The sequence below is a fragment of the Leuciscus leuciscus genome (genome assembly GCF_965113295.1).
Source record: "Leuciscus leuciscus genome assembly, chromosome: 19".
Taxonomy (NCBI): domain Eukaryota; kingdom Metazoa; phylum Chordata; class Actinopteri; order Cypriniformes; family Leuciscidae; genus Leuciscus; species Leuciscus leuciscus.
The window spans coordinates 28,447,297-28,473,231 of NC_138743.1; the positions used below are offsets into that span (position 1 = coordinate 28,447,297).

The 25,935-nt window shown below is 37.4% G+C and overlaps 1 protein-coding gene across 4 annotated transcripts in view; it reads right to left on the minus strand.

Moving 5' to 3' along the window:
- bach2b (BTB and CNC homology 1, basic leucine zipper transcription factor 2b) overlaps positions 1 to 25,935 on the minus strand; it is a 97,687-nt gene that overhangs the window by 20,095 nt on the left and 51,657 nt on the right. For 3 of the 4 annotated variants that reach the window (XM_082146640.1, XM_082146638.1, XM_082146641.1), the window contains one exon: positions 12,067 to 12,321. In XM_082146640.1, the coding sequence (XP_082002766.1) occupies positions 12,067 to 12,309 (243 nt within the window). In that variant the 5' untranslated portion in view covers positions 12,310 to 12,321. Of the gene's footprint in view, positions 1 to 12,066; positions 12,322 to 16,179; positions 24,957 to 25,935 lie in introns of those variants that run through there. The other variant, XM_082146639.1, reaches the window with a different exon arrangement.

Here is a 25,935-nt window from a genome sequence, read left to right on the forward strand (position 1 = left end):
TTATAGTACAGAGAGAGAGAGAGAGAGAGAGAGAGAGAGAGAGAGGCTCATCTGCCTGCTGGCAACTCAACAGCGCCAATCAGTCACTGCTGAGAGGAAGCTGCTGACTCGTAATCTTTGTGGGGGATGGTGTGTGCTAGTGTGTATTGTATGTGTGTGTACAGTGTGTATGGGTGTGGGGGAGGATGGCATGTAGAGTGTGCATGTGTGTGAATGGGATGATCATGGCTCTTTGATAGGAAGTGTGTCCACTTAGGAGAGAAAAGAGGAACCAGAAAGAGGGAGAGATTTCATTCAAACATACAGTGGATTTTTTTTATGGTTAAAGCAGTCAGTGCAGCCTTATCAATCAAGACCCTTAAATTAGTGAATATTCACAATATATTCATGATAATTTAGCTGGAGATATAAAAACTAAACATTACGGATGATTTTGATCATTCTTTCCTTTATTTTCAATGTTTTAATCACGTCTCTGATTTAAGATTCAGCAGCAATTAGAGTTCGATTCATTTCCAAGAATCAGTTCAAATTGTCGATTTAAATGAACTGTTTAAACGAATCATTTAAATTAACGTTTCTCTGCATAGGAATCTTCATATATTAAAATGTTTCAGTAAAAATGTAGCTGAATATTGCTGTTGTTATATTGGAGCATTTAACTGAAACTGATTCGGTATTCTTCCTAGTGTTCATTTATTCTTCCTTTAGTGTTAATTTTTGCTGTTTTAGTTACATTTTAAATGTCCTTGGCTAAAAAAAAAAGGAACAAATAAAAAGATAATTAGAAAATAGATTACTGATCATCATCAAAAAGCAGAAAAATACCTACATTTGTATATTCAAGCTATGCAGCTGTAGTGCTCTCTAATGGGCTCAGATCCAATTGGACATTCCAGGTTGTGATTGAAAGTGGAGAGAGACAGTGATGTTGGGGGTGTGAAGGTATGGAGAGGCTACGGCTGACAAACAGCTCTCTCTGCTGGGGGAAAAAGTGCTGAAATGTGTTTTTCAGCTGACATCAGCAGCATCGGCTGCACCATCTGTGACTGCTACTACAAGTGTTTCTACGACACACACCATCAGCCTGATGAGAAGAGAGATGAGGGGTGTGGACAAAAAGAAAGAAGAAAGGCAAAATGGATGGAAAGGGAGTGAGAGAACGAAGAGCATGGAAATGTGAAATAGAGAAGGAATAAAAAGGTGGAGGGGTTAGAATTAAAATGGGATGGGGGATGGGTGATATGGTCTGAGACAAAGGCTTAAAGGTATAACACCTAAGAAATAAAAATGCATTCATTATTTACTCGCCCTCATGTCACTATTAAAATAGACAAACATTTAGTCTGTTTTGTTAAGACAATCTTTCCCTTCAGTGAGCTGTTAACCGTTGTGACTGGACCATCGAGTCGGTGAATTGAACTTAAAAACTGGTTCAGTTTAGTATCATTCATGAACAAACCATTCAGAAAGGTTTGTGAATTGAAACAACCGATTTATTAAAAATTATTTTGTTCACAATTCTGACATTTCACTTCATTTTTGGGTGAACTATCACTTTAGCCGCGTAGCACTACGAATACAAACAACAAAAGAGAGGATAAAATGTGCTCACAGAAGAGGAAAAATAAAGCACAATTGCAGCTCATTAAGGGACTGACTTTGACATATGAGCCACTGGACCTGTTAACAACATTTATTATGTGGGAAACAGACAAAGGAGCAAATTTATCTCCACGACAGATCTGGGACACTTATGCTAATTCCGACTACAGACTATTCTCCCTCACTGGGCCTCAAAAGGGTCATATTGTTACAAAGCAGGAAATTACATGAATTGTGTATCATATATCCTGACAACTCCTGACTATTCGGGAATTGTGCCAAGCGTTTCCCTTCCATGAAAAGGTTACAGAATGCTGTAAACCCATCACACCTGCCCTCTCGTTCATTCATTCCCTCTCTCTTTGATATTCTGCCTTTCCCCTCTCAGTAGCAGAGACGGCTAATTTATGTAAATTTGCTCCGCCAAATTCCTGCATGTCATGAATGTTAATGAGGCAAAGATCCGAATGCAGGGTTGTCTGAAAAAATACAAAACCTCTACTGAAGACGGGGCGCCTGCGATATGAAATCTGCTGACTAACCTGACATTAAACTCCACATGCAGACACAATCAAATGAGTCGCGGTGCAGCACAAAGTCACGGCTCACGCTGAACTGGAATATGCGGGGCTACGGTAAGGGCATTTATTGACTGTGCTTTACAACCTACTGAGACAGCATTTTTGGCCATCATTATAGGCAATTTGAATGTTCGAACACTAAATTGAGCAAGGCAGTTCAGTAGGCTTTGAAACACAGACCTTCAAATATGGCCACATGTAATAAGATGTAATAGAATTTTAATGCTGCATAAAATGTAAAAAAAATTATGATTTAACTATTGGAAATTGGTTTAACTATTAATTACATTAATGTGATGTGAATACTCCTCTTTTATGATGAGCTTGTAGTTCTTTTTTGAGGCATAAAATGCAAAATGTCAGGGTGATATGACTGTCCTGATATCATAATGAAGAAAAACAACCTCAGTAATATAATAAAATTCTTAAAAATAAAAATTCGGTATAACGTTTTATTATTACTATTATTTTTAATATATATATAAATATTTGAAAGGTTTTGTCCACATAATCACAATTATGTGAACAACATGCAGAAAAAAACAGGACATGACACTTTGATAGAAAAGACATGAACAATTAATTTCTAAGAAGTTAATTTAAAGGAACATTTTCATTAATTTTAATTTAAAAAAAAGTTTTTCCTTTCAATTTCACTTCCTTACGCTATTTTCTTTATTGTGGACATCTTGTACATCAGTGACCCACAAACAGCTAATTATAATTCTCTCTCTCTCTCTCACACACACACACACACACTGAGTTTTTTACGTTTTATGGGAACCTTCCATAGACATAATGATTTTAATACTATACAAGCTGTATATATCTCCTAACTCTAACCCTACCCCTAAACACAACCTTCACAGAAAAAATTAAATAAATTGAATCCTGATGGTCCCCATAAAGTAGGGTTTACCAAGAAAAAAAAACACAAACACTAACACTAACACAAACACACACACACCATTTCAGTTGGTTAAAAGTAATGGGAAAAATAGCTAAGTAAATTCTGCAACATTTGTTTTCAGATACAGATTTTATGTGCGTCTAAGGTGCCCAAATTCATTTTGTGTCCACTGTATAACATCTCAGACACGTACACACACACAAAGTCACAAGCAGACGGTAAACACTTGACAGATTTAGAGTTAGCCCTCCCTATAGTGCGATGGATTAAATCAGATACTCTACTGGATAATCCTCTCAAAATGAGGTTTACGATACACAACCAGACAGAGAAAAGGACATGACCTCTCCGTCTTTAAAAGCTAGACATCGCTGTGTCTTTTGGCCTTTAAGACTCTTTCACTCTTGTTTCCCTGTTCTCTAATTATTTCTCTTCTTACTGAGATTTCCATTTAACAGACGGACTTCCTCTCTTTTTGGCTTTCCCTCGCAGCCCAACACCCCCTGGCTGTGATAGAAGACAGATCTCCCTCCATCTGCATGATAGGCTGCAAATGTGTGATAGTCTCGTGATGGCATTTATGTAGTCTGTTATTTCCTCTCTGACCTGCTCTATCCCTCAGGATTACCCCTCGACCGTCCCAGCCAGGTCCTGACCTGCTCAAAAGCCTCTCACTATGTTTGTGTATATCACCAATTAACAGTAACACCTGTTAAACATTTAGCCTTTCTCTCAAATGTGACATTTTCTGTATATGATGTGGTCCAACTAATAACCAACAGGGGGGTGTGTTTGAGAAATCTGTTTGGAAACAGTAAAATTTGTATTGTGAAGCTAGTAGCACAGAAATTTAGTTATAAAAGTATAAAAGATCTTGTTGGCAAATGCCATTTACACTAACTTCGCCTACTGACGTCTGGTTGGGGCAGACAAAATTACAGAAGACACTAGATTGTGTAGGGGGGTAAGGCGCGTGGCAGAAACTTTTGATGCAAATCGTCCCGAGGTTCGAATCCACTTTTTGAGGAATTCGCTCTACTTCACTTTTCCCATCACATATCAGATCGGAAAGGCATTTATTTTCAATAAAAAAAATGAAGAAAATATTCGAAAAGTGGAAATTAAGTGTCTAACGTGTGTTTATGGGTTAGGGGTAGGTTTAGGGAGGGCTTTATTGTCCCAATTAGGCGGCATCCATTTAATAATTTTAATAAATAAATATTTCAATATAATTATTGCATACCGTTTAATGTAGGCTACAACAACAAGGAGGTGCAAATAGTATCTGCCACTATTTATGAGTATAAATATCTAACTACTATTTCCACTTATTGCAATAAAATACTGCTTTTTTTACATAGTGTAAATAGAATCTATCGCTAAATAGCAGATCGCTAAGAAATGCTGCTATTTCCACTTAGTGTAATTAGAATCTATTGCTATTTGCACCTAGTGTAAATAACAGCTATCACTATTTGTACTTAATATTTGTCAAATATGCTATTTTCTCAGTGTAAATAGAATCTAGTTGCTATTTAGACAGTGTAAATAGCATCTATTGCTATTAGCACTTAGTGTAAATAGCCGCTGCCTTTAAAAAAACTTTTTCTATTTGAATATATGTTAACGTTTACAATTATGTACGAATATATGTCAAAATGTACAATTTATTCCTGTGAGGGCAACATTGCACACTAACTAAAGTTGAAAAAGTGAAAAAAGCATAATAGGACCCTTTTAAGAGAAGGAAATCTCTTTTCCAAGCCGAAATGGAACGACCCCCTTCAGAAGGAAGGCCCTTCAGGTTTTGAGGAATGAGGATATTTTGCCATTCAATCTAGTAGGGGTTGTGATTAGTTGTGTTTTGATGAATGTGTATTTTGCCGTGAATGTGTGTATGTATATATTTGGGTTTGAGTGTGTTGCAATGGTGCTGAATTTCATGTGGTTGCTGTTCACAAGTGGCTCCATGTGGAGGACTGTAAACTTTATAACAGGAGGTGGTTTGAGGTCGCTGTACAGACTAGTGCTGAATCAGACTACCCGAGACAGACATACATAAACATAGACACAAACCGACACTGGCTGTCTAAAGCAATGCTGAATCACAGTGACACAGCTGCAGTGCACAGCTGCGGGACTCGATTATGCACACACACACGCTGGAATACATCAATAGTCAAGTCCAATCAAGCTCTGAAGGACTGCATTAAAATAAATCGTACTCTGCGAAAAACAGAAAATGGAAAACAGGTAGAAGGGATGTTGTACACGAGGAGGCTTTCTCTAATGATGGGCTAATGACTGTACATTATCCTGCTTGTTATACAGCTACTCGCCAAATAAATACGTAAGTGGACATAAAACATTGATTTTAGTTTCATTTATTGTATAATATTACTTGCATGTTATCTAAAAGCTTCTGCTAAGAACAAAGTAGTCCATTACAATGTACAAAACAATTCGCTATAACAGCTCTGCGAGAAGTAGCGAGACTGACAAGTGGAGTATCTTGAGCTTTAGACTAACACTGCAAAATTATAACAGTAATAGTAAATACGGAGTCCTCTGAGGGTCATTTGGGAGGAATGTCCATGAGAGGAATGATGTCGCCAGTAGCGTCCGCATGAAACAAGAGCGAGCAAATCTGCCGTGCGACAAGATATTATCTGGTTATTGAAGTATTTTTCCCATAATTTTTTCCCATAGGGCTTTAAAAAGTCTTCGTTAAAGAGTTATAAGCCTTGAACCCATCCAACCAGCTATGAGGTGAATCAAAATATGAATCAAAAAATCATTTGAAAATTGTACAAAAATACAAAAGGTACAAGACTGTTTACGGTTTTAATGAGGGAAAGAACTACAATCCATGAAGCATTTTAAAATGACAATCAAATTAAAATGATGGAGCAATATAAAACTACTGGTTTACAGAATTTACAGACTTACAGATATGCATATTATGCATAGACATCTTTAAATAGTTTGATAGCATTTGCAGTGCTTCATGCGAGTGTGTGGGCGCTAAAGTGTTCTTCTGCTGTCGTTTTGTGATTGGTGGAGATTTCTCTACAGAACTATGGGTAATGCACATACCTGTCAAGTGTTGGATTTGAAAATAAGGGAAATTGACACATTTTGACCCCCCCCAATATATTATAGACTAAATGAAAACACAAAATGGTGTATATGAAGAGCATTTATTTAAAGGCTTATTTGCATATTTTATGTTCATTGCTTGTCTTTACATTTACAATTTATTTTCAATCCACACATTCTTTTCATTTTTCATACTGCTTTTCTTTTACAGTTTTTCATTTCACATAGCCTAACTTTTCTTTACTCTTTTAGTGAGTTATTGTACAAATTTGTTGCAGACTTTGCATTCGCGGTATTTACATGAGGGTTTTGTTTTTTGGCAGGAGTGCCTTCCGTCTTTTTTTTTCTTTCTTTTTTTACGAACTTTATTATGAACAATGCACAGGATAATAGGTACAGAGAACACTACAAATACTGTGCGTGCCATTCCGTCTCTGTAGCGTCCATCATCCGTCTCTGTTTTTTTTTTCTTCTGTTTTTTCCCGCGTTGTCACCATAGACTGTAAGGGTTGTCACTCATCATCTGACCTCAGACACTAACCTCGCGACAACTGCCACCTACAGTACCTGTAGTAGGCTACTGAGGTGGCAGTTATAGCGAGGCTACTGACAGACTCAGATTAGGAATGTTTTTTTGTTTTTTTTTACTCCATCCGGGCCCGTAGCCTATTATTATTTTTAATAAGGTTAAAAACCGGGAGATTTACGGGAAAATACTAATACGGGAGGACGGCGGGAAAGAAGGGTAAAATACGGGACTTTCCCGGCCAAAACGGGATACTTGACAGGTATGGTAATGCAGTGTTTCATCAGGATTTCTGCTGTTTAAATGACTGTTTAAAAAATTTGTTGAAATAATGCAGGCTGATGGCTTCAACAATGGTTCATAAGATCATAGTTCACAGTAGGTCTTTTTTTAAAGGTTTGTAAGTTAACGTTCAATTCAAAATAAATGGGATGTTTACATCTGGAACCCGACTGTTGCACTATATTAAAAAAATATAAGAACATATCGGACCACTGGATGATGCGATTAACCAACCATAACTAAGTATTCCAGAGAGCTGTGCATAATAAGACATAAGTGCACTGAATGATGGTTTTATTACATGACAGCTTTAAGACAACTCTCGAAAGTAATGCATGAGTCACAAGAGGAGCAGTGAGGGGGAAAAAAAGACAGACAGAGATGAAACAGGGATGAAAACATGAGCTGGGTGGTGTCACAAAATAATACAGAAGAGAGAATCACTTGAATCAGCAGAGGCTACACTGGTACGGCAAATTATATGATTAAGGAATATAATAGAGGAACAGAGAAGTGAATCAGTTTCCCTTGAAAATTAGTCACATTTAATACTGTTTATGCTGAACTGTGTCTTATTCACAGATGAAGAACGAACTAAAAGAGATATAAGCTGACAGAGAAAGACCTAACGCACGGTTTCATCATGTGGCGAATGGCCATTCATAGTGTGCTGACAGCGCTCGACTGCTAAAGCGCCAGCTAATAAGACCGATTCACACCCATCTGAGTATCTAACTGGTAGATTGCCATCTTGGTAACACCCACTGGCAGTTATTTTTATGTTGTTAATTTGCATTTTAACTACAAGTGCAGACCAAAATCTCTGAAAGTGTTTACCAAGATTAAATTTCAATATATTTCAGATCTGCAATACAATTGGAGAACCAGAGTTACATAAAGCCAATCGAACGAATGAGCAACCAAGCAACCAACCAATCAACTGCCAAAACTACAAAACTTCTCCCATTCATTTTATGAGTGGTTTACCTTTTGCTGTTACTGTGTTAATGTATTTGCTTGCATAAGTATAACAAATAAATAAATAAAAAATGTAAGTAATCATGTATGCAAATAAGCTTGCATAGCAAAATAAGTAGGCTCATCAACTTAAAAGGGGAGAAAAAGCTTCCATTATCTTTTAATGTAGACAAAGGCAGTGCAATCAAACTCTATGGTATTTTGATGCAAATTCATATGTCAATTGGTAATAATTAATACTAAGAAAATATTTGGCCCAGTGTTTATTCCATGTGTTTTAGACTGGCAAATCACTTGTTAATTTCCTCAACCTATGTCATCGTTGTGCCTTATGCAGTTCATGATCATTTTACTAGAATTCAAATGTCAATTTTGTTCAAAAACTATTTTGGTACGGTGTTGGGTTACCATTAGTTGTCCAATATAAAATCTGTAAAAGAGCGAAACCATTAGAAAAACCACTGATCTAATGTGCGGTTTGTCTCCTAATGACTGTGGCTGGAGGGAATCCAAGACCGTCATCAAAGCAAAACCTCTATTGTGATAGTCAAATAATAACCACTACTGACATAATAACCATATTAACCTGATAATCACACCCAGGATGAAAAAATACAAGGCATTTTTAGGCATTAAAAAGCTGAAAGGAAATCTCTTTGTGTGAAGACATGGCAGAAAGTACAGACAGTGATTTCTTCATGGATCTCTTCGTATTGGAATCCTGGAAGTCTAATACAGGGTTTTTTTTGCATCTCCGTAGGGGGTTGAAGCTGTTTTTCTGTCTCTCTTCATGATCTGATTCCCAACAAAGAGCCGATTAAGAGCCCCCTCTCTCTCTCTCTCTCTCTCTCTCTCTCTCTCTCTCTCTCTCTCTCTCTCTCTCCCCCTGTGCTCAACACTCGCTGGCTAACATAGATGATGTCACTAACCCGATGCGGTCCCCACGACTCAACAATAACAAGGTCATCTGGGAGGGGTGGGGTGGATGTGGGGGGTGTTGCAGAGGGGAAGAGAAGGAGGTGGCAGTGCTCTTTGTTTCACATTTCATCTGCAGTGGATTTTTTTTCATCAACCACCCCACCAGCACACCCCCACCGCAGCTTAAACCCCCCATTTTTCTTTGCCTTCACTTTCCTCATGTGACATGTAGGGGGCGATGTTCAGCAAACCCTGAATGCTGTGCTGAAATCACTGGATGCTGCGGCGTATGTGTGCGACACACGGAGCACAAAGTCTATACATATTTACGGCACAGCAGATACACCGCCTGAGTCTTTCAAGAGCTGCAGACTTTGAATCAACATGACAAAACAAATCATCCATTATTATAAAAAAAAAAATACAGAAGGCTCTGTTACTAAAAGAAACCGGTTACAAAATATGAAATGCCCCTCAATTTTCTGTGCTATTGAAAAAAAGCCTTAAAACAAACAGTATTTTGATCTTATCTGGAGTATGCATGACATTTACCTGTATTAATAGTAAGAGACAGTAACACATTTTCTGTCACATCTGAGGCGAAGATAAGCACTCTATTATCCTCAGACTCTTTTTTTTTTTTTTTTTATCTTTGAAAGACACAATTCCCTCCTCGTTCACATTCACACCTGAGTATGAGAGTGAGAGACTGATGAATAATTGATGGAGGAGGCAAGATGTGAATGAAAGAAGTATTCCAATTAGCTGGAAGTCTCTAGAACTCAATTAATTCGTATTAACTCTATATTTCTGCACAGAAAAACCTGTTAACATGTTCCTTCCTAATTCTTAACATTTCTCAATCACAGAACAAGGGCATGCCAATACTTTTCGACAGGCATATTATAGATAATAAATACATACTCTTTACTAATGTTGTCATAGGCATTGTTATTTTACGGTTTTATATATTTTATGATATTATTTATTCATATTTTAAATGACCTTTTATTTGTATATTTCAGTAATAGTAATTTTGTTATGTGCTTTTGTCATTTTTATTAGTTTAAAAAAAAATATTTCTACATGGCTTTAATGTATTTTTCAGTTTTAGTCATTTTGGTACTTCAACAAACGTATTTATTTCAGCTAGTTGTCAAGGCAAGATTTCTAGGTTTCACTTACGTTTTTTTTAAGTATAAGTCTATCTAATATTTATATGTTATTTTACTTCCACAGTACTTAGTTACCAAAAATAAACTTCAATTGTTAATTGTTAACAATAACACTGGTCGACGCCCACCGTAAACCACATTACAAGTGTCCCACTTCTGAGCATGTGCATGTGAGAGAGAATATAGGAGCAGAGGTGTGAATACATCACTGGAGGCGTTCTTATGTCACATTAACACCCCTGTGGAAAACTCAATCACTGCAAAAGTTGGAAAGCAGGGGTGTGTGTGTACATGCATTTCTGTGGTTATGTGCATTGTGATTGCAAAATCTTGGCTCACAGTTTTAATGGTTAAATTTCATTAAATTAATCAATCACGTTGCTTTAAAACATCTAGAGGTATAGATTGCTACAGTCCGCTTTATAAGTCATGAACCAAACAAGCCAGCTAAAAGGTGAATCACAACATTACAGACTTTGATTTGAAGTACAATGAAGAATGGCTTGAATTAAAAATGATGTAGAAACTTCTGATTTAAAGACATTAGTTATATACTGAAACAATATATTTTACATTTATTGTAAAATATGCATTTTATGCACACAAATATGTAGTTTTTTTAAGCAGGAATTTGCTATGATAAATATTTTATTTAAAAAATAACTTCAAATAATGTAACAAGTTATTGTTAAAAATGAATTCCCCTATGGAGAATATGAATGGAATTTTTACTTCCGGAACCAGACTGCTGCACTCTATAATATTTAATTCTCTTATCCATCAATGTGGTAAATCAGCAAGTATGCCATCAGCCAGGACAGAGACAGTGGGATGCTAATGAAACACACGGTTTGCTAACTAAAATAATGCTTGTCACTACAGTCACTTTTTAAATCTGAAATTAGTGTCTAAACTAAGTCTTATTATCAGTATTAGAGAATAAAATCCTAAAAATTATGCTTTGTTTACCAATAGCTACATGAATTGTTTTCTAGCTGCTTGCTAGCTTACGCAAACTTTAGCTTCTTTAAAAACTCAGCCTCGATTAAACATTTTTATTTTATGTGTAAGCACCTTTGTGGCTACATCTTTCTTAAAACAGTTGTTACAGACTTTAAATGTATGCACATGTCATTAAAACACTAAATAGGTACTTGACAGGCTAAAAGGAGGATATGGATCAAGTACATCCCATTAAAATCACACTATGTTCTTACTGTGCGACGTAACAGAAACCATAATCATTTGTTATGCAAATGCTCTGCTTTCAAGAAACTTTGCATCTTAATTTTGGATCCATGAACCAGAGAGTGGAGATGGAGGGTTAATGCAATAGATGCTAGTTCATTAAATGTGCTCTTTGGGCTGTGGGAGAACACAAACTACTGCTCATGTAGGGTGCATGAGTGCGTGTTGGAGAGACATGGCTATTGCTCATAAAGATGAGGAAAATAATGACTGCTGCCATATGGTAGTTAGACAGGTGATGAGTGGTAATTATAGTCATTCATTAATGTACAGTATAAAGCTAGTATAGTGATCATATAGCCATTTTCATACCTTATACTTCAGAAAAGCTGATGCATGGAAGACCATGCCACGATTTTGTTTTCCTAGCAATACCTTTTCTATCAGACTTTTAAAAGCTAACTTGTGAGGCTTACCAATAACATACTACCGTTCTAAAGTTTGGGGTCGGTAAGATTTTTTTGGGGATGTTTTTAGTAATATTGTGAAATATTAATATAATTAAAATAACTGTTTTAAATACTACATATACAGCATTTAAAATATAAATATTTTGTAACATAAATGTCTTTACTGTTACTTTTGATCAATTTAATACATTCTGGGTGAATAAAAATGTATATTAAAATGAAAAAAGGAAAATCTTACTGACCCCGCACTTTTGAACAATAAATTATTAAAACATTAATGTGCATGATAACAAAACATTTTAAAATCTGTGAATGTGGCTGTGTTTATTCATACCTCCTCTGGCATGCTGAGAACCAGTTCATTGTCAGTTTGGGTGACGAACCCCTGTAGGAAGTACTCGCTGCAGGCCGCTAGGACAGCCCTGTGCGCGCGGAACTCCTTCCCCTCCACCAGCACGGTCACATCACAGAGCAGGCCCTGCTTCCGCTGCTCATTCAGACCCAGCAGGATGTTGGTACAGTGCACCGTCGACTCATACACGTACATGGGAGCTTCAGACTTCTCATCCACGGACATACCGCTCACACCCTGTGCAGAAAGAGACAGACAGACATAGCGGGGTCAACTTATGTCATCCAGATGACCGCAGCAGTGCAACACAATGCATCCAAACCTGGTCCAAATTTAACACTCTTTAAAAGTGAGTAAAATTAGGCTTTGGAGAGAAAATAAAATGAGCTAGAGAGGGAATACATTTCAAATCTGAAGTTGTTTTATCTGGTGTAAGCGACATAAGCCAATGAAATCAAAGACAGGTGCACTACTGAAGTGACTATCTAATACCGATGGAAGTGTTTGTGTTTACATTGCACACAGTTCTCTGATCTTTTGAAAGCAGCTTGTAAGTGACTGTCGTGATTTGTGCATCTAACATTCGGTCGCTCTAAACCCTTTTTCCGAGAGCCTACTCTGCTCTGATTGGTCAGTCAGTCCGGCCTATTGTGAGTGGTCTACTGCTTACAGCACGTATCCGAAACGAAACACCTTTTACCATTTCTAGATTTCAGCTCCAGACGCTTCCTCAGCACTTGATTCACAGAGAGCAGCAAAAATGGTGCCGGTTATTTCATATCAATTAAAGTGCATTCAAAGGGAATTTGCAGGGCTAAGAGTCTTGACATGTCGACAACACGAACCAAACTCTTCCAGGCCTCAGCTACAACTAGTGTAAGAGGGCGGGTCAAAGTAGACATTGTTCATGAGCAGCCAATGAACACCATAGGCTGGCATTATGCTAATTTGTTACATTGTTATATAGGTAAAGTGAGTCTTTAAAGCCTTTAGCCCAGGGTTCCTCAAACTCGGTCCTGGAGGGCCGCTGTCCTGCAGAGTTTAGCTCCAACACTGATCAAACACACCTGAGCAAGCTAATCAATGTCTTCAGGATCACTAGAAACTCACAGCTAGATGTGTTTGATCAGGGTTGGAGCTAAACTCTGCAGGACAGCGGCCCTCCAGGACCGAGTTTGAGGAACCCTGCTTTAGCCTTTAAAGGAGACAAAAACTTTAATTGTTGTGCATTTTGATCTTTAAAACTTTGCAGACCTTTTACAGGTAATAAGGGTAGAAAGGTAATATTCGCAAAAGCATAATGGGGCACTTTAATATGTTTTCATGAACTAACATAAATTAACAATGAGCAATGGTATAAACTTAATCAATTATATACATTTAATTAATATTTTTCCTAGATTAATCAGTGCTGTAAAAATGGTTGTTTATTGATAGTTCATGACACCTATGCATTAACTAATGTAAATCAACAGAAACATATTTCAAAGTGTTCCTGTTTTCTCAAGGTAATTTTGCATTCTGGCTTCAAGGCTCAACAATCTCACCGTGACCACCTCCTCAAAGATGCCACCTACAGAAAGCAAAGCACAACCACACACAAAAACAAAGCCCCAAACCCTCCCACACGACCAGTGTGGGGATCAGCTGCTGTCGCACTATTCACACTCTCTCATTTAACATACACCCCCACGTAAGCAGGTTCACATTCACACTTTAAACAATGATCTTATGCGCACACACGGTGGTAGATTAGCTGGGGAAGGTGATTTAGCTGTCAAAACAGTGGGGTCTCTGCTATCGGTTCTTTTGTAGGAGGCACACAGAGAGATGCTGGCGCATGTGATCTTCAGACATCCAGTCACAAAGATTACCTTGAGCTCTTTTTCCTTTTCCTTTCCCCTTATTTCACCCATCAAAGCTGCTCAACCGGTGGATGTGTGATTAGGGACTTAAGTGTCTCAGGAGTCTGGATCAATTGTGTGTGTACAAACCTGTCCTGCCCCCGTACCTCAGGTCCTGTATCAGAACCATTCGACAATCGCTCCTCACAACGATTCCGACGCGTTTAATCTCATCAGACCGGGAGCGGGGATTCTCGTCGGATCGGCTGCCTTCTGGCTGCCAAGTGAATATCACTAACCTCAAATTAGCATTCCGCCCTGCAGCTGATTTGAATAAGTGCAGATTGAATATGACGAGTCAGGAGCAGACCTCAGCATAAAGCACAAACTTAAGATCCTCTCAAGGAATTTTATTTGCAGTATTGGCAAGGTGTGCATGATCTCTGAACATATACCAGCCAAGACAAATCCGTTCATTTAGAAAGAATTGAAAGAGAGAGATGGGCTTGTAATTGTTACCCCATGCAGTGCCATGCTAAACCCTAGGTAAAAGTACTTTAGAGACTTGAGAGGAATTCAGCTTGCCATGGGCACATGACCTGCTTTAATAACACAAAGTAGAATACAATAGGCTAATAATATTATATGGTTAAAAAAATATACATAATAAAAATATAAGAGTACAGTATCTTGTTCACGACAGTTTATGACGTGTTGTCACAGTTTAACATTTCCATTATTCTCTCAGATACCGAAACTAAACAAAATGCAAATGGTTCAGTGACTGTGCATTTAGAACCGGATTTCACCAAGTGCAACATGTTCCTGGATCCACATCTTTGTTAAACCTGGAACAAAATTCCAATCAACCAATCAGATTTGAAGGACGTGTTTACAGTTTTTGTCAAGTTTAGGCTTACAAACAGGCTTTGGTTCTTCTACAGCGGTGTCATTCACCTATCATTTCCCTCTGATTTTACGGATAACTTAGGGTTAGGTTTAGGTGTAGGGATACGGTTAGGATTAAAGCTTCGGACAGGAATGTTGTTCCAGGATCAACAAAATATTTTGACCCAGGAACACGTCTGACTCAGAGAAATCAGGACATGCAACTGTGCATAGCGTATACATAATTAATAAGGTAAGCACTGTGTAGTTTATGATTGGTTGTCCGATGCTACAAGATCTCACTGAACAGAATAATTTTACACGGTTAACATCAGTGTTGTTATTGTCAACTATTTTTAATCGCTCTCAGTAATTGAAATAAAGCTGAAATATAAATATTAGTTGAATAACCTATATGAAAATTAGAAACAAACTGAAATAAAGTGTTAATTTAATTTTAATTTATTATTAAAACACTAAAATGACAATTTTAAAAATATATAAAATTAAGGTATATAGAAATATAACAAAAAAGGTATATCACAAAATTGCTAAAACTTAAATGAAAATATAAAATAAAAGCTACTTTTAAATATTATAATAGTATATAATATTTAAAATATTTTATATATTCATAGTATAAAATATAATGAATTATTTTATTATATTATAAATTATACATATATTATGTTGACGCTTTCATATATACCATATACTAGAATTCATGTACGTATTAACATGGTACTCCAAGGAAATTCCTTGGCACTGGACCAAAAATACATGGAAGCATTTTTTTATGTTGTACCACTGTACATGTAAAAAAACAAACATGGTAGACTCATGCTACCTTGTCCAAAAAGCCATGATACTTTGTGGCACACATTTTCAGAAGCTTCCCCCCCTAAAATGACAAGTACAAACATTGCATTGCTCAGGGTTAAAAGTGCATTTTGCCTGGGGTTTAAAAAGCTGAACAACCAAGGTTAAGCACAGCATGAAAAGACATACAGAAAAAGAGGATGCTTAAGCTCTGAATCAGGCAGATTTAAACTGCTTTTGAAACTACACAATCTCTACTTTCAGTCTCTGCCAGTAGTCTTTTCCACAACACACTGAGCTATTTAAGTTGTCCGGGGCCAACTTCTGCTTGCGGAATGATCGGTGCATGACTAAACAATTCCTACAGAGCTCTAGTGGCAGCCAACACTGCTCTTTCCATCCCCGCTGAAGCCAGGGCTGCCCCTGTCTGCCCTGCTGCGGTGAGGATTGTGCAGCCAGCGCTCCCTCCCTGCTCCCACAACCACCACTGACTGCACCTTAGGCAAACTCTGACCCACAGAGACACAGGCCTGAGATTTCTTACCCTTGTCATCTTGATTTAACTCCTGACTGGGTAAAATTGGCAGGTTGTGTACTCCGTACAGACGAAACAGACGGACGCAAACCCTCAAAGCTCGGCTCCACAAGGCAGGTTGCATGCGGTGGATATCGTTGTAGGGCTCCTTCAAACAGAGCGAGCCTGTAAAAGCCGTGAGCCTTGACGAACACTGACGGTTTACTGCAGCACAAATTAAAACATGAAAGAGGAAAGTTGTCCTTGGTCATTGGAAATGGCTGTGTGTGCAAATGGAAACTCCTCAACCAAGAGAATGGAATCAGTGGGCCCGACGCCTCTCTTTCTTATCTCTCTCAGTCAGTCTCAGAGAAATTCAAACCACACGGCATGTGGGTTCATGGATATGTGCGTGTGTGTGTGGGAGGGACACTGTGGTTACCATGAAAAGAAAGAAAACGAAAGACAAAGATAGGTGGCAATAATGCATCTGTGCAAAGCACCAATCACATCCATAAGAAGCAAAGAATTATTTTAACCCTTAAATGGATGAATGTTTCGCCAATCATTATTACATATTCAGGTGTTTAGCGACCCGGATCTATTTCTAACACGGATGGATCTCTACGCATCACGATAACATAAAACTCTCCTGATATTAGAGTAACAATTACAGAAGAATAAATTAAAGCATATTTTGTTAGCTTTTGGAGCTTGGAAGAGTTCAGTTTGAGCAAATGTTTTATACCATCATAACTGTCCTCATCAGAGATCATTTCCCAGTACATTCAGCATCTGGCTCATATTCTCGATCTCAACCATATTCTTAAAACTATCATTTTCAACATCTTCAAAATCAATATTTGGATCGCTGACAGCTTCTTCACCAGATCCACCATTAAGTGAGAGGGACATTAATATTTGATTGCGTTCAGTACTTGCTCTGCAGTAAATCACTGAGCCATTTCAAGTTTTGCTGATGATACTTCCTATTCTTTTGTTTTCTGCCTGCAGTAACTATGAGTCAGTCACTTCATCATTGTGTATCAGACATTGCTACCTTGTGGAATAAAGTTTATTTGCACTTTAGTCAGTCATCAAAGATTCAATTATTGTCGTGTAGAACCTCGGTTCGTTATCGACCCTATACAAAAATGAATGGAAAAACAGGCATTCTTTTATAAATTTTTTATTGTTTCGCTTGTTAAATAGTTTATGATGAATTGATTGAGGAAAACTAAGAAGGTTGATGTCTAACTTAAAAAAATGAATGAGGAGGAGGGCAGTGAATGACGTCCCTGGTCACTAAAGATCTGAGGTAAGCGCTTAAGGGTTAAAATAATTAATGTAAATTTTACTTGTGTTGTATGTTTTTGATTTGCTAAAAACAACCGGTTTAGGATTATACAGCACAAGCAGGTTAGTTTGATTCCTGAACTATTGTTTCTTATATGAACCGGTCCTTTTAATCAAATCCAAAACAAACAGATCAAACAGTCTTTTGATTGTTTTTGATTCACTACAAAGAACCATTTCATGAGATTCAGTTGTTCTTGAATTCGACTGCACCGGTTGCGTTGTATGTTGTTTAGGCCGCAGCCTGCGAGGACAACTCAATAAGACGACATTTCTTGTCAGCAGTATTTTACAGTATACAGCCCCTTTTATCGCATCCCATTCAATACAGTCTGCAAACTCACATTCACAACAATTTATTTTGCCGTGTGACTGAAGATTCAGTAGCGGGGGATTGTCGCTGCTTTAAAAGTGGTGCAGGAAATACTGATTCGAACTGTGAGATTTGACAGAGCTGTACCCATGTATAAGCAAGTTTGTGTCCTACATTCCCAGACATTTAGAGCAACAGTCCAACTGGTCACTCCAATTATTGTTTTTCATTTTGTTGCTTTTCCTCGCTCTAAATATGTTTTCTATCCTGCCTTTGGTGGATAATGACCTGTCTTCCAAGAATAATATTTCCAGATGTGGTTGCAAGGTTCATAAGATGCCAAACACACTATTTCAAAATTGGAATGTGCTTTCTTTCCATGCTGTGATTTTCAGATGTGTGCATTTTGTGCACAAAAGGATGATGCATATGCACACAAACTCACCACAAATGACTACTCTCGGACGTGTTACCGATTAGAACTGCTGAGGGATGCAAGGGGTTTGTGCTCCGTCTCGTTCCCTCGAGAAGTTCCCTTTCTTCTTTTTATTCCGCAGGCCTTTCTCAATCTTGTTAACTGTGGCAGCTAACTGGTTTTGCAAGGAACACTCCCACACACATCAAAAGCAGAGCTCTGTGATGGGTTTCCGACAGCTGTCGCTGGCGTTCTACTTTTGCCCGCTCAAGGGCCTGAAAGACTACCAGAGCACTGGGACTATTCTGAAACCAGCCGATTGAGCATGGAGCCTTACTTTAAGAGATGAATACCCACAAGACAATGAACAATGATTGTGTATCCAACAATACAGACTAAGTTACCAATTGCTAGTATAAAGAACATGTTCAAAATGAAGTGTTTTCTCAAGGTGTTCTGATATGATGGCAAAGGACTTTCTGTGCTGACTGGAGAACTTGACTGATTTCAGTCTGATTTGAACTGGTGTGGTGAACCGGTTCAATTGATTCAGTTGAAAAGATCTGTTTCAAAAGAACAACCCAGGCTCATTGGGAAAGCATGTCTGTAGCATAATTTCTGCAAATGATATTACGCTGCTTCTTGCACATTTCAAGACACAGGGTTAAATGCCACTAAAAGTGCTAAGAGTTTTATCTGAAACAGGTGAACATGAATCTGGCAATGTTTTATTACGTTGATTGTTGTACGCCTCACAGCAGTCCGGAAATTAAATGTCCAGTGAGTGGCGCTAATAGGTTAATGCTCTATTGCGCTTAAAAATATAATGTACTACCTACACTAAACCCTACTGTAAACCTAACCAATAGCATTCAGTAAAAGCAAATGTGAGATAAAAATGCATTTGCTAAAGCAACCATGTCATTTTAGCGTGCTGCTGAAAGTCTTTAAGCACTTATATAGAGTGTTGTGACGTGTTTCATGGGACTTATATCGCAAATGCAAAGCTGTACGTTACACTATGGTAAAAGTGTTTTCAGGTCTAATATACCTGTACTATTGTGCAAGGAATCGCACTAAAATAAGAATTTATTAATTGATAAGCTGCCCCATAATAATAATTTGTGTGAAAAGGAATAAAAGTTGTTGGTGTTTTATTGCCCCAAGTGGTCATTTGAGCTGGAACTCAATTGGCAGTGAATTGGACGTAAAGTCAAGTTTTTTGAGTTTTGGAAAAATGTAGGTAGAAGCACGTTTTTCCGAAAGAACAGTTTGTTCACAAATCGGACATATACTGTCCACTTCAGTTTTAAGCTGTTGAAGAATGCATCTCTCATCTCTTAAAGTCCCCCTGTAGTGTAAATCAAGTTTTTAATGAACACTTAAATGTCTATGTGGTATTTTTAATATGCTTTAAGACAAACCATGAGCAAATTCATGAGTCAACACCATTCCTGAGTATTTTCTCCTTAAAACTCCAATGAACAAAAACACGGTTTGAAATCGCATTTGAATGCATTTGAAAAAACGTTTAAATATGTAATTTTGGTGATCAAAGATTAGTTTTAAATGATACAATTATTGACTACAGGGGGACTTTAAACTACAGCCCTTATCATCTTCTTCCAATTCTCTCACACTCTCTATGACCACATTTAACAAAGCAGTCATTTTCCTGATATAGAGTACACTGACCTAATGTCCTTATAATTAGCACTTGAGCAGTCTTCTCTTGGCTTATTCAGATTTCAGACGAACTCATCGGAGACCCTAAAAATAAACAAAACCCTGAGAGGCCTTCTTTACAGCTTCACTATGCCAACAAAGCAGATATTGGTGTCTCCATGCCTGTCAACCATTAACCAGTTTAAATATCTCAGCTAACACCAGTAAATGACAGTTCAGATTCTGTCCTGAATGGGAATGCGCTCCGCAGGAAGGCCTGACATTGCGGTTTGGGGGGGATGACAGCATTTGATGCGTTCTGTGATGCATGTCCTCTTTCCCGACTCCACAGACACTCTCTGCTGCTGAGCAGAACACTTCTGACAGAAAAAAGCTGTCTGCGCTGCTACGTTAACAGAAAACATACAGCTCACCTGTGACAATCTCCATACACAAGCCTTGCTAAAATTACCACAGTAACCATGGTTTCCATCCAGAGACCACAGTTACAGACCTAAATACACTTCAGTCTGATACTTCTACAGATTGTTACTACTCGGGTAATACAATAAATCAGACAAATGATCAAGATTACGATTACAGCTGTTGCGACAAGAAAAGTATCATTTACAGCATTGATTTTGGTCAAGTTTCATTCGATCAAAAACATGCGAATTCTTTCCCAATGTACTGTAAATCAACAAGACAAACAGTGTAAATAAGAGATTTATTGCGCACTACAAACAGCTTCACTGACAGATTGAGTGACATTCTTGTCACATTGCTTGTTTTATGTGTGCCATTTATTAAAAATTGTAATCCCAGTTTTGTTATTTATGCTGCTAAAAGGATCAATGTGAAGTTGATTTACTTATGAACTAAACAGCAGTAAATTAACTCAGAAACAGCCTGCTTTGTATGAAATCAACTTGTTTTAAATATCTACTGTTCAAATGTTTAGAGTAAGATTTTATTTTAAAAGTAATTAACACTTTCGTTCCTCGCATGAAATTGATCAAAAATGACAGTAGAGACAATGTTACAAAAGTCTATTTCAAATAAATGCTGTTCTTTTGAACCGTCTATTCAGCAAAATATTAAGCAGCTCCACTCTTTTCAGCATTGATGATAATAAGAAATGCATATTAGAATGATTTCTGAAGGATCATGTGACACTGAAGACTGGAGTAATGATGCTGAAAATTCTGCTTTGCATCACAGACATAAAATACATTTGAAAATATATTACAATAGAAAACCGGTATTAAGCATATTAATTGAAATGAATAATCATGATTACATTGTCACTGTAAATAATCAAGGAGCTATACTTGCATAAGTCTAAAAAGCTGATGGTAATACGGCCACTGAGTGAACTGGACTTTGAAGGAATCAACCAAAAATCAAGCTAAAAGTTCGACGGGTTTGCTGTCCACCAGTAATTATTGGCTATTAACTGTTAAAAGCCCATTTACCTTGTGCAATCAGAGTACACACGTGTGAACACACACACACACACACACACACGCACAGACACCTTGTACAGGCTTGTGATTGAGCCTAGAAAGCGGTAATACATTTCCTTCAACCCTCTGACACTGAAACAGACTTAATGGCTCATTACATTCCAGCTCTGCTGGGTATTAATCATCAGCGTCTATGACTAATCCTACTATTCCACATGCACATACTCTGGCAAAAGTGCACACTCACTAATGGAGCCCTTTTAATGGTTCTGTCTCAGTGGGCTTGAATGACAATAATGGACATTTAGAGCAGCGTTTGATAGAGTGTTCATCCGCGGCAGAAGACGGTCTCGATTGTTACCATGCTGGACTCTAACAGCTCTCCTAGAATTATTTATCTTAATTGGGTAGGAATCTTAGTAAATACCTCTTGTTATAGAGGGTAATGTGTAAAGACAAGGGCCTGGAATTAGCATAATTCCTCAAATTTGTTGAAACATTAGCCACTGGCTACAGATTGATTCATGCGCAGCAGTGCCCTCTCTGGACCTTCTCACATGCAGTGGGCTTCTGAGATGCTGAGAGTTGTTGTTCTCGATCATTAGATGACAGAAGATGGATTTTTTTTCCATGAAACACTCTTGACTGCAGAAATAAAGCTAAATGATACTTCAGTCCCTCAAAGGAAAGTCATTCTGGCTCTCTCCGTGCACGAGTGTGCTTGTCTGAAGGAGATCCTCCACATGCCTCCTCAGGGGCAATCACTCTTTTCCAGTTGTGCATGTGTGCAAATCTGGTGCATGAAATGGCATAATAGGCTTGTGGGAGTGTCCAGAATGATAATCTAAGTGTGCATCACACATTCATATTACTATTGATCCTGTAGGTCTGTGATTAAGATCAAATGAAGAACTAAGAAGCTTATTTAATTTGTGCATGAGAAAAAAAAAATATTATTGGGTGCGGTATATTATATAAGCCTCTAGCAAAGTTTGGCTTACTAAGTGCCTATGTTTAAACTGAGACATATTTATGATATTAATTTATTTATTGGATATGTTGTGACATTTCTCCTACAGATATTTTATTTCATTTTGCTGTTTTAATTTTACTGCAAGGCTGCAGGGTTGTCAGGCAAAACAATATAAACAAACACATTTGCAAATGCATCATCTGGAGTCCTGTTTGCAGTCACTGCCAGATGTTTTTAATTAAGCTTTGAATGAATGTGGATTTTTGTCATGTTTTTTAATCATACTTCTACTGACTAAGGGAAACGGGTGCTGGATGTGGTGGAAATAATTACAAAAGCCTCTGGGAAATATCACAAAACAACACAAGATATAAAAGCAGGCATTACTTGTTGCTAAGATTTTTGCACCTGTAAAGAATCTGCATCGTCCACTAGGCTGTTTTAAATAACTTAAAAGACACGTCGATATTTTATAGACATCTCTCTGGAATACTTGATTCTGTTTGGTTAATCATCTGTGGTCAAATATATTTGTATTGCTATGATCATCCCAGGCATCTGATTTCCTACATCTGCTGTCTCTTTCTTTTCACATAATAAAATAATTTCTCAAATAAATAATTGATATCTATTTATTTATTAATTTGGCATGGGGTCTTGTAATTAGCAGGTAGAAAAATGTGTATTCAGCCAGTTGTTATAGCAAAATAAAATATTTTTTGATTTTGCAATAATGACTGGCTAACTGTACATGATCTATTTTTATTACTGATAAAAAAACAGGCTCCAGGCTCATACCCTGTTCCTTCAAATTGATCTATACATGCAGAAAGCCTTAACCTTGCAATCATATCGGTAATAAGCACTTGATAAGAATAAAATGACTTTATAAATACACTTTCAGTGATGTCCCTAATGGAATGCAATTACCATTCTCAATGCTAACTGCATATCCAGGATACATAATCATGCTTCATTAGTGCGGAACATAATCAGTCTATCGCTTCTCTGTGCGACTCTCCTACGCACTTATGAGGAATGTACCTCTTTCTTTCTTAAAGGTCAAGAGACTTTACCAACTCACTTCTTATTACTGACAAGAACAGAAAATTTCCACTTTCCCACTAAATTTGTTTCAATTTCATCATTTATGCAAAAGCTGAAGTCTAGATTTCATGTGTGGGTGCCAAGTTTTTGATGGCTGATGACCTTAGAACACATCCAAGATATTGCTCTGCTCTGTCTGTATCCATCCAATTATTAATCAATTTTTTTTTCTTGCGTGTCCACATTAGCTTTGAAAAAGCTTATTAACTGATAGTGTATATGTTAATATAATCCATCAACATAGTTTAATTTAGTCCTCTGCTAAATTTAAAATATGCACCTCAAGCACCATATGTCGCTATAGTCAAGGCATAAAATCAATGTTTCAATTGAATGTTCTTCTGAAGTTTCAACACTTAACCATCATTTCTTCACCCTCAGTCCTCCCCACTTTATTTCACCCTTATCCTTCATTATACAGCTAATAACGGCTCATTCATAGAACACTTTACTCCAATCCTGCCCTTGTCTGAGACTACTCAATAAATCTACTTGAGAACTAATTAAAGCCTCTTTAACTTTGGCTGGGTCTTGACACAATAATTCACAAATGATCACACACATAACATATCGCATAGGGCACCTGCTTTCAGCAGACGTCAATGAGTTCAGGTGTTTTGTTTTATGGAAGAGGTCTAATAAGGTCATGGCGGTATATTGCCACAGCATTGTATATACATTTAGGTCAAAAGCACACCTCACCAAACATTTGACAAGAGGAACTAGGTTATGTGAAAGTGTAAGAAACCAAATCGCCTGACACTATTCAACACCCTTCTTTCAGTATTACTAACAGGCTTGTCTGTGATTTACATGAACAGGCAGAGAGGCAAGGAGAGAGAAAAGAGCAAAAAGCTGGTAGCTAGAGTGAGAAACGACAAAAACAGACAGATTTAGAAATGAGAGGACAGGAAGAAGGGATTTTTCTTTATTCTTTCATTGGGGCTTTCCAGTTCAGCCACATGCAGATAAATGACTGGGGACCTCTGGGTCTGCACGCAAAAGGCTTGATACAGTACTTCCCAAACTTTCTTTGCCCCATCATTACACACTTTACCTTTAACAAAGCCATGTTTTTACTTCTGGTTGGGAATAACTGGCACAGTAGACACAAATTTGGCTATACAGTTTTGTTTAAGATAAGATCTAACTGGTCCAGGCAGTGGAGAAAGCATGTAATCTTATGCATGGTGATGAAGTTCATAAGATCTTTGGATCGATTGGGAATGTGCCTGTTCGATGCAGATATCCTATTATGCCTCTGGAAGCCTTGACCGACATCCTGACTGAGCTCTTTTGTGCTGAATACACAACTAAGTGTTATCTGAGCTCACTTCAGTCATACTTCAGACATGCTTATCAGATTAAAGTCAACACAACCGCACAGTTTCATAACCAGCAGACGTAATAAGGATATTCTACGTATATGAAATACCGATAACCATTTTATGACTTCACTGCAGATTGAGGTCAAATGTTGTTCCTTCTCTCTTGTTTTTAAAACTATGATTACACACACACTCATATATAGTGTGTGTGTGTGTGTGTGTGTGTAATCATAGTTTTAAAGATTTATTAAAACTTTAATATTGTATTTAATACTATTATATATATATATATTTTATATTATATATATATATATATATATATATATATATTAAAAATGATATATTGTATATTCTATTTTTTAAGTGATATAGGCTTTATATATTTTTTATGTAATAATATAAATTAGGTCATCACGCTAATAAAATGTGAAATATTACAACTAAAGGGGCCAAACATTTCACACTTTCATCAACATTACAACATCGCTGTTGGGCAGAAACCATGAATGTGTCATCATATTATTAACATAATAATACAAGGTTTTTGAACCAGCAATTTTAAGTTTTGTCCATCATTAGCTGCATCTGAGGCAGTGCATCGCATTATGTTTTCATAAACTTACAGGTTATAAAGTTTACTGTAGCTATATGGGCGCTGTTTTTTCTGTCATTTGGCCAAATTCCCATGTTTTTAAAGATGAAATGCTATACACAGGCTATTTAAAGCTAAACAAATGCTAGACTAAAGGTGTGTTCACACTTGTAGTTCGGTTCGCTTGGTTCGGACCAAAAAAAAAATAATCTTTTTGATAATTTGTCCTGGTCCACTTGGCATTCACATTGGCATTTTAACACAGAACCTAAAGGCATAGGGAAATGTTCACAACCTGATTGGTCGGCTTTTGTTGTGTATATTTTGCGACGGAACATACCGAACATCCAAAACAATGCTGTGTGCTAGAATAAATGCGCTCGTTGTGTGTGCGTAGCCTGCATATGATGGTATTTTGCCAACTCGTGAAGAGCTTATAAAATGTGTAAAGGAATCAAAACAGCGGCAAGAATCCCTCCGTCACACACACAAACGACGATATGCTGCGAAGAGAACTGTGATGGGCAACCTACACCACGACTATGATGAGAAAAAAATTTTATGCTTGAGC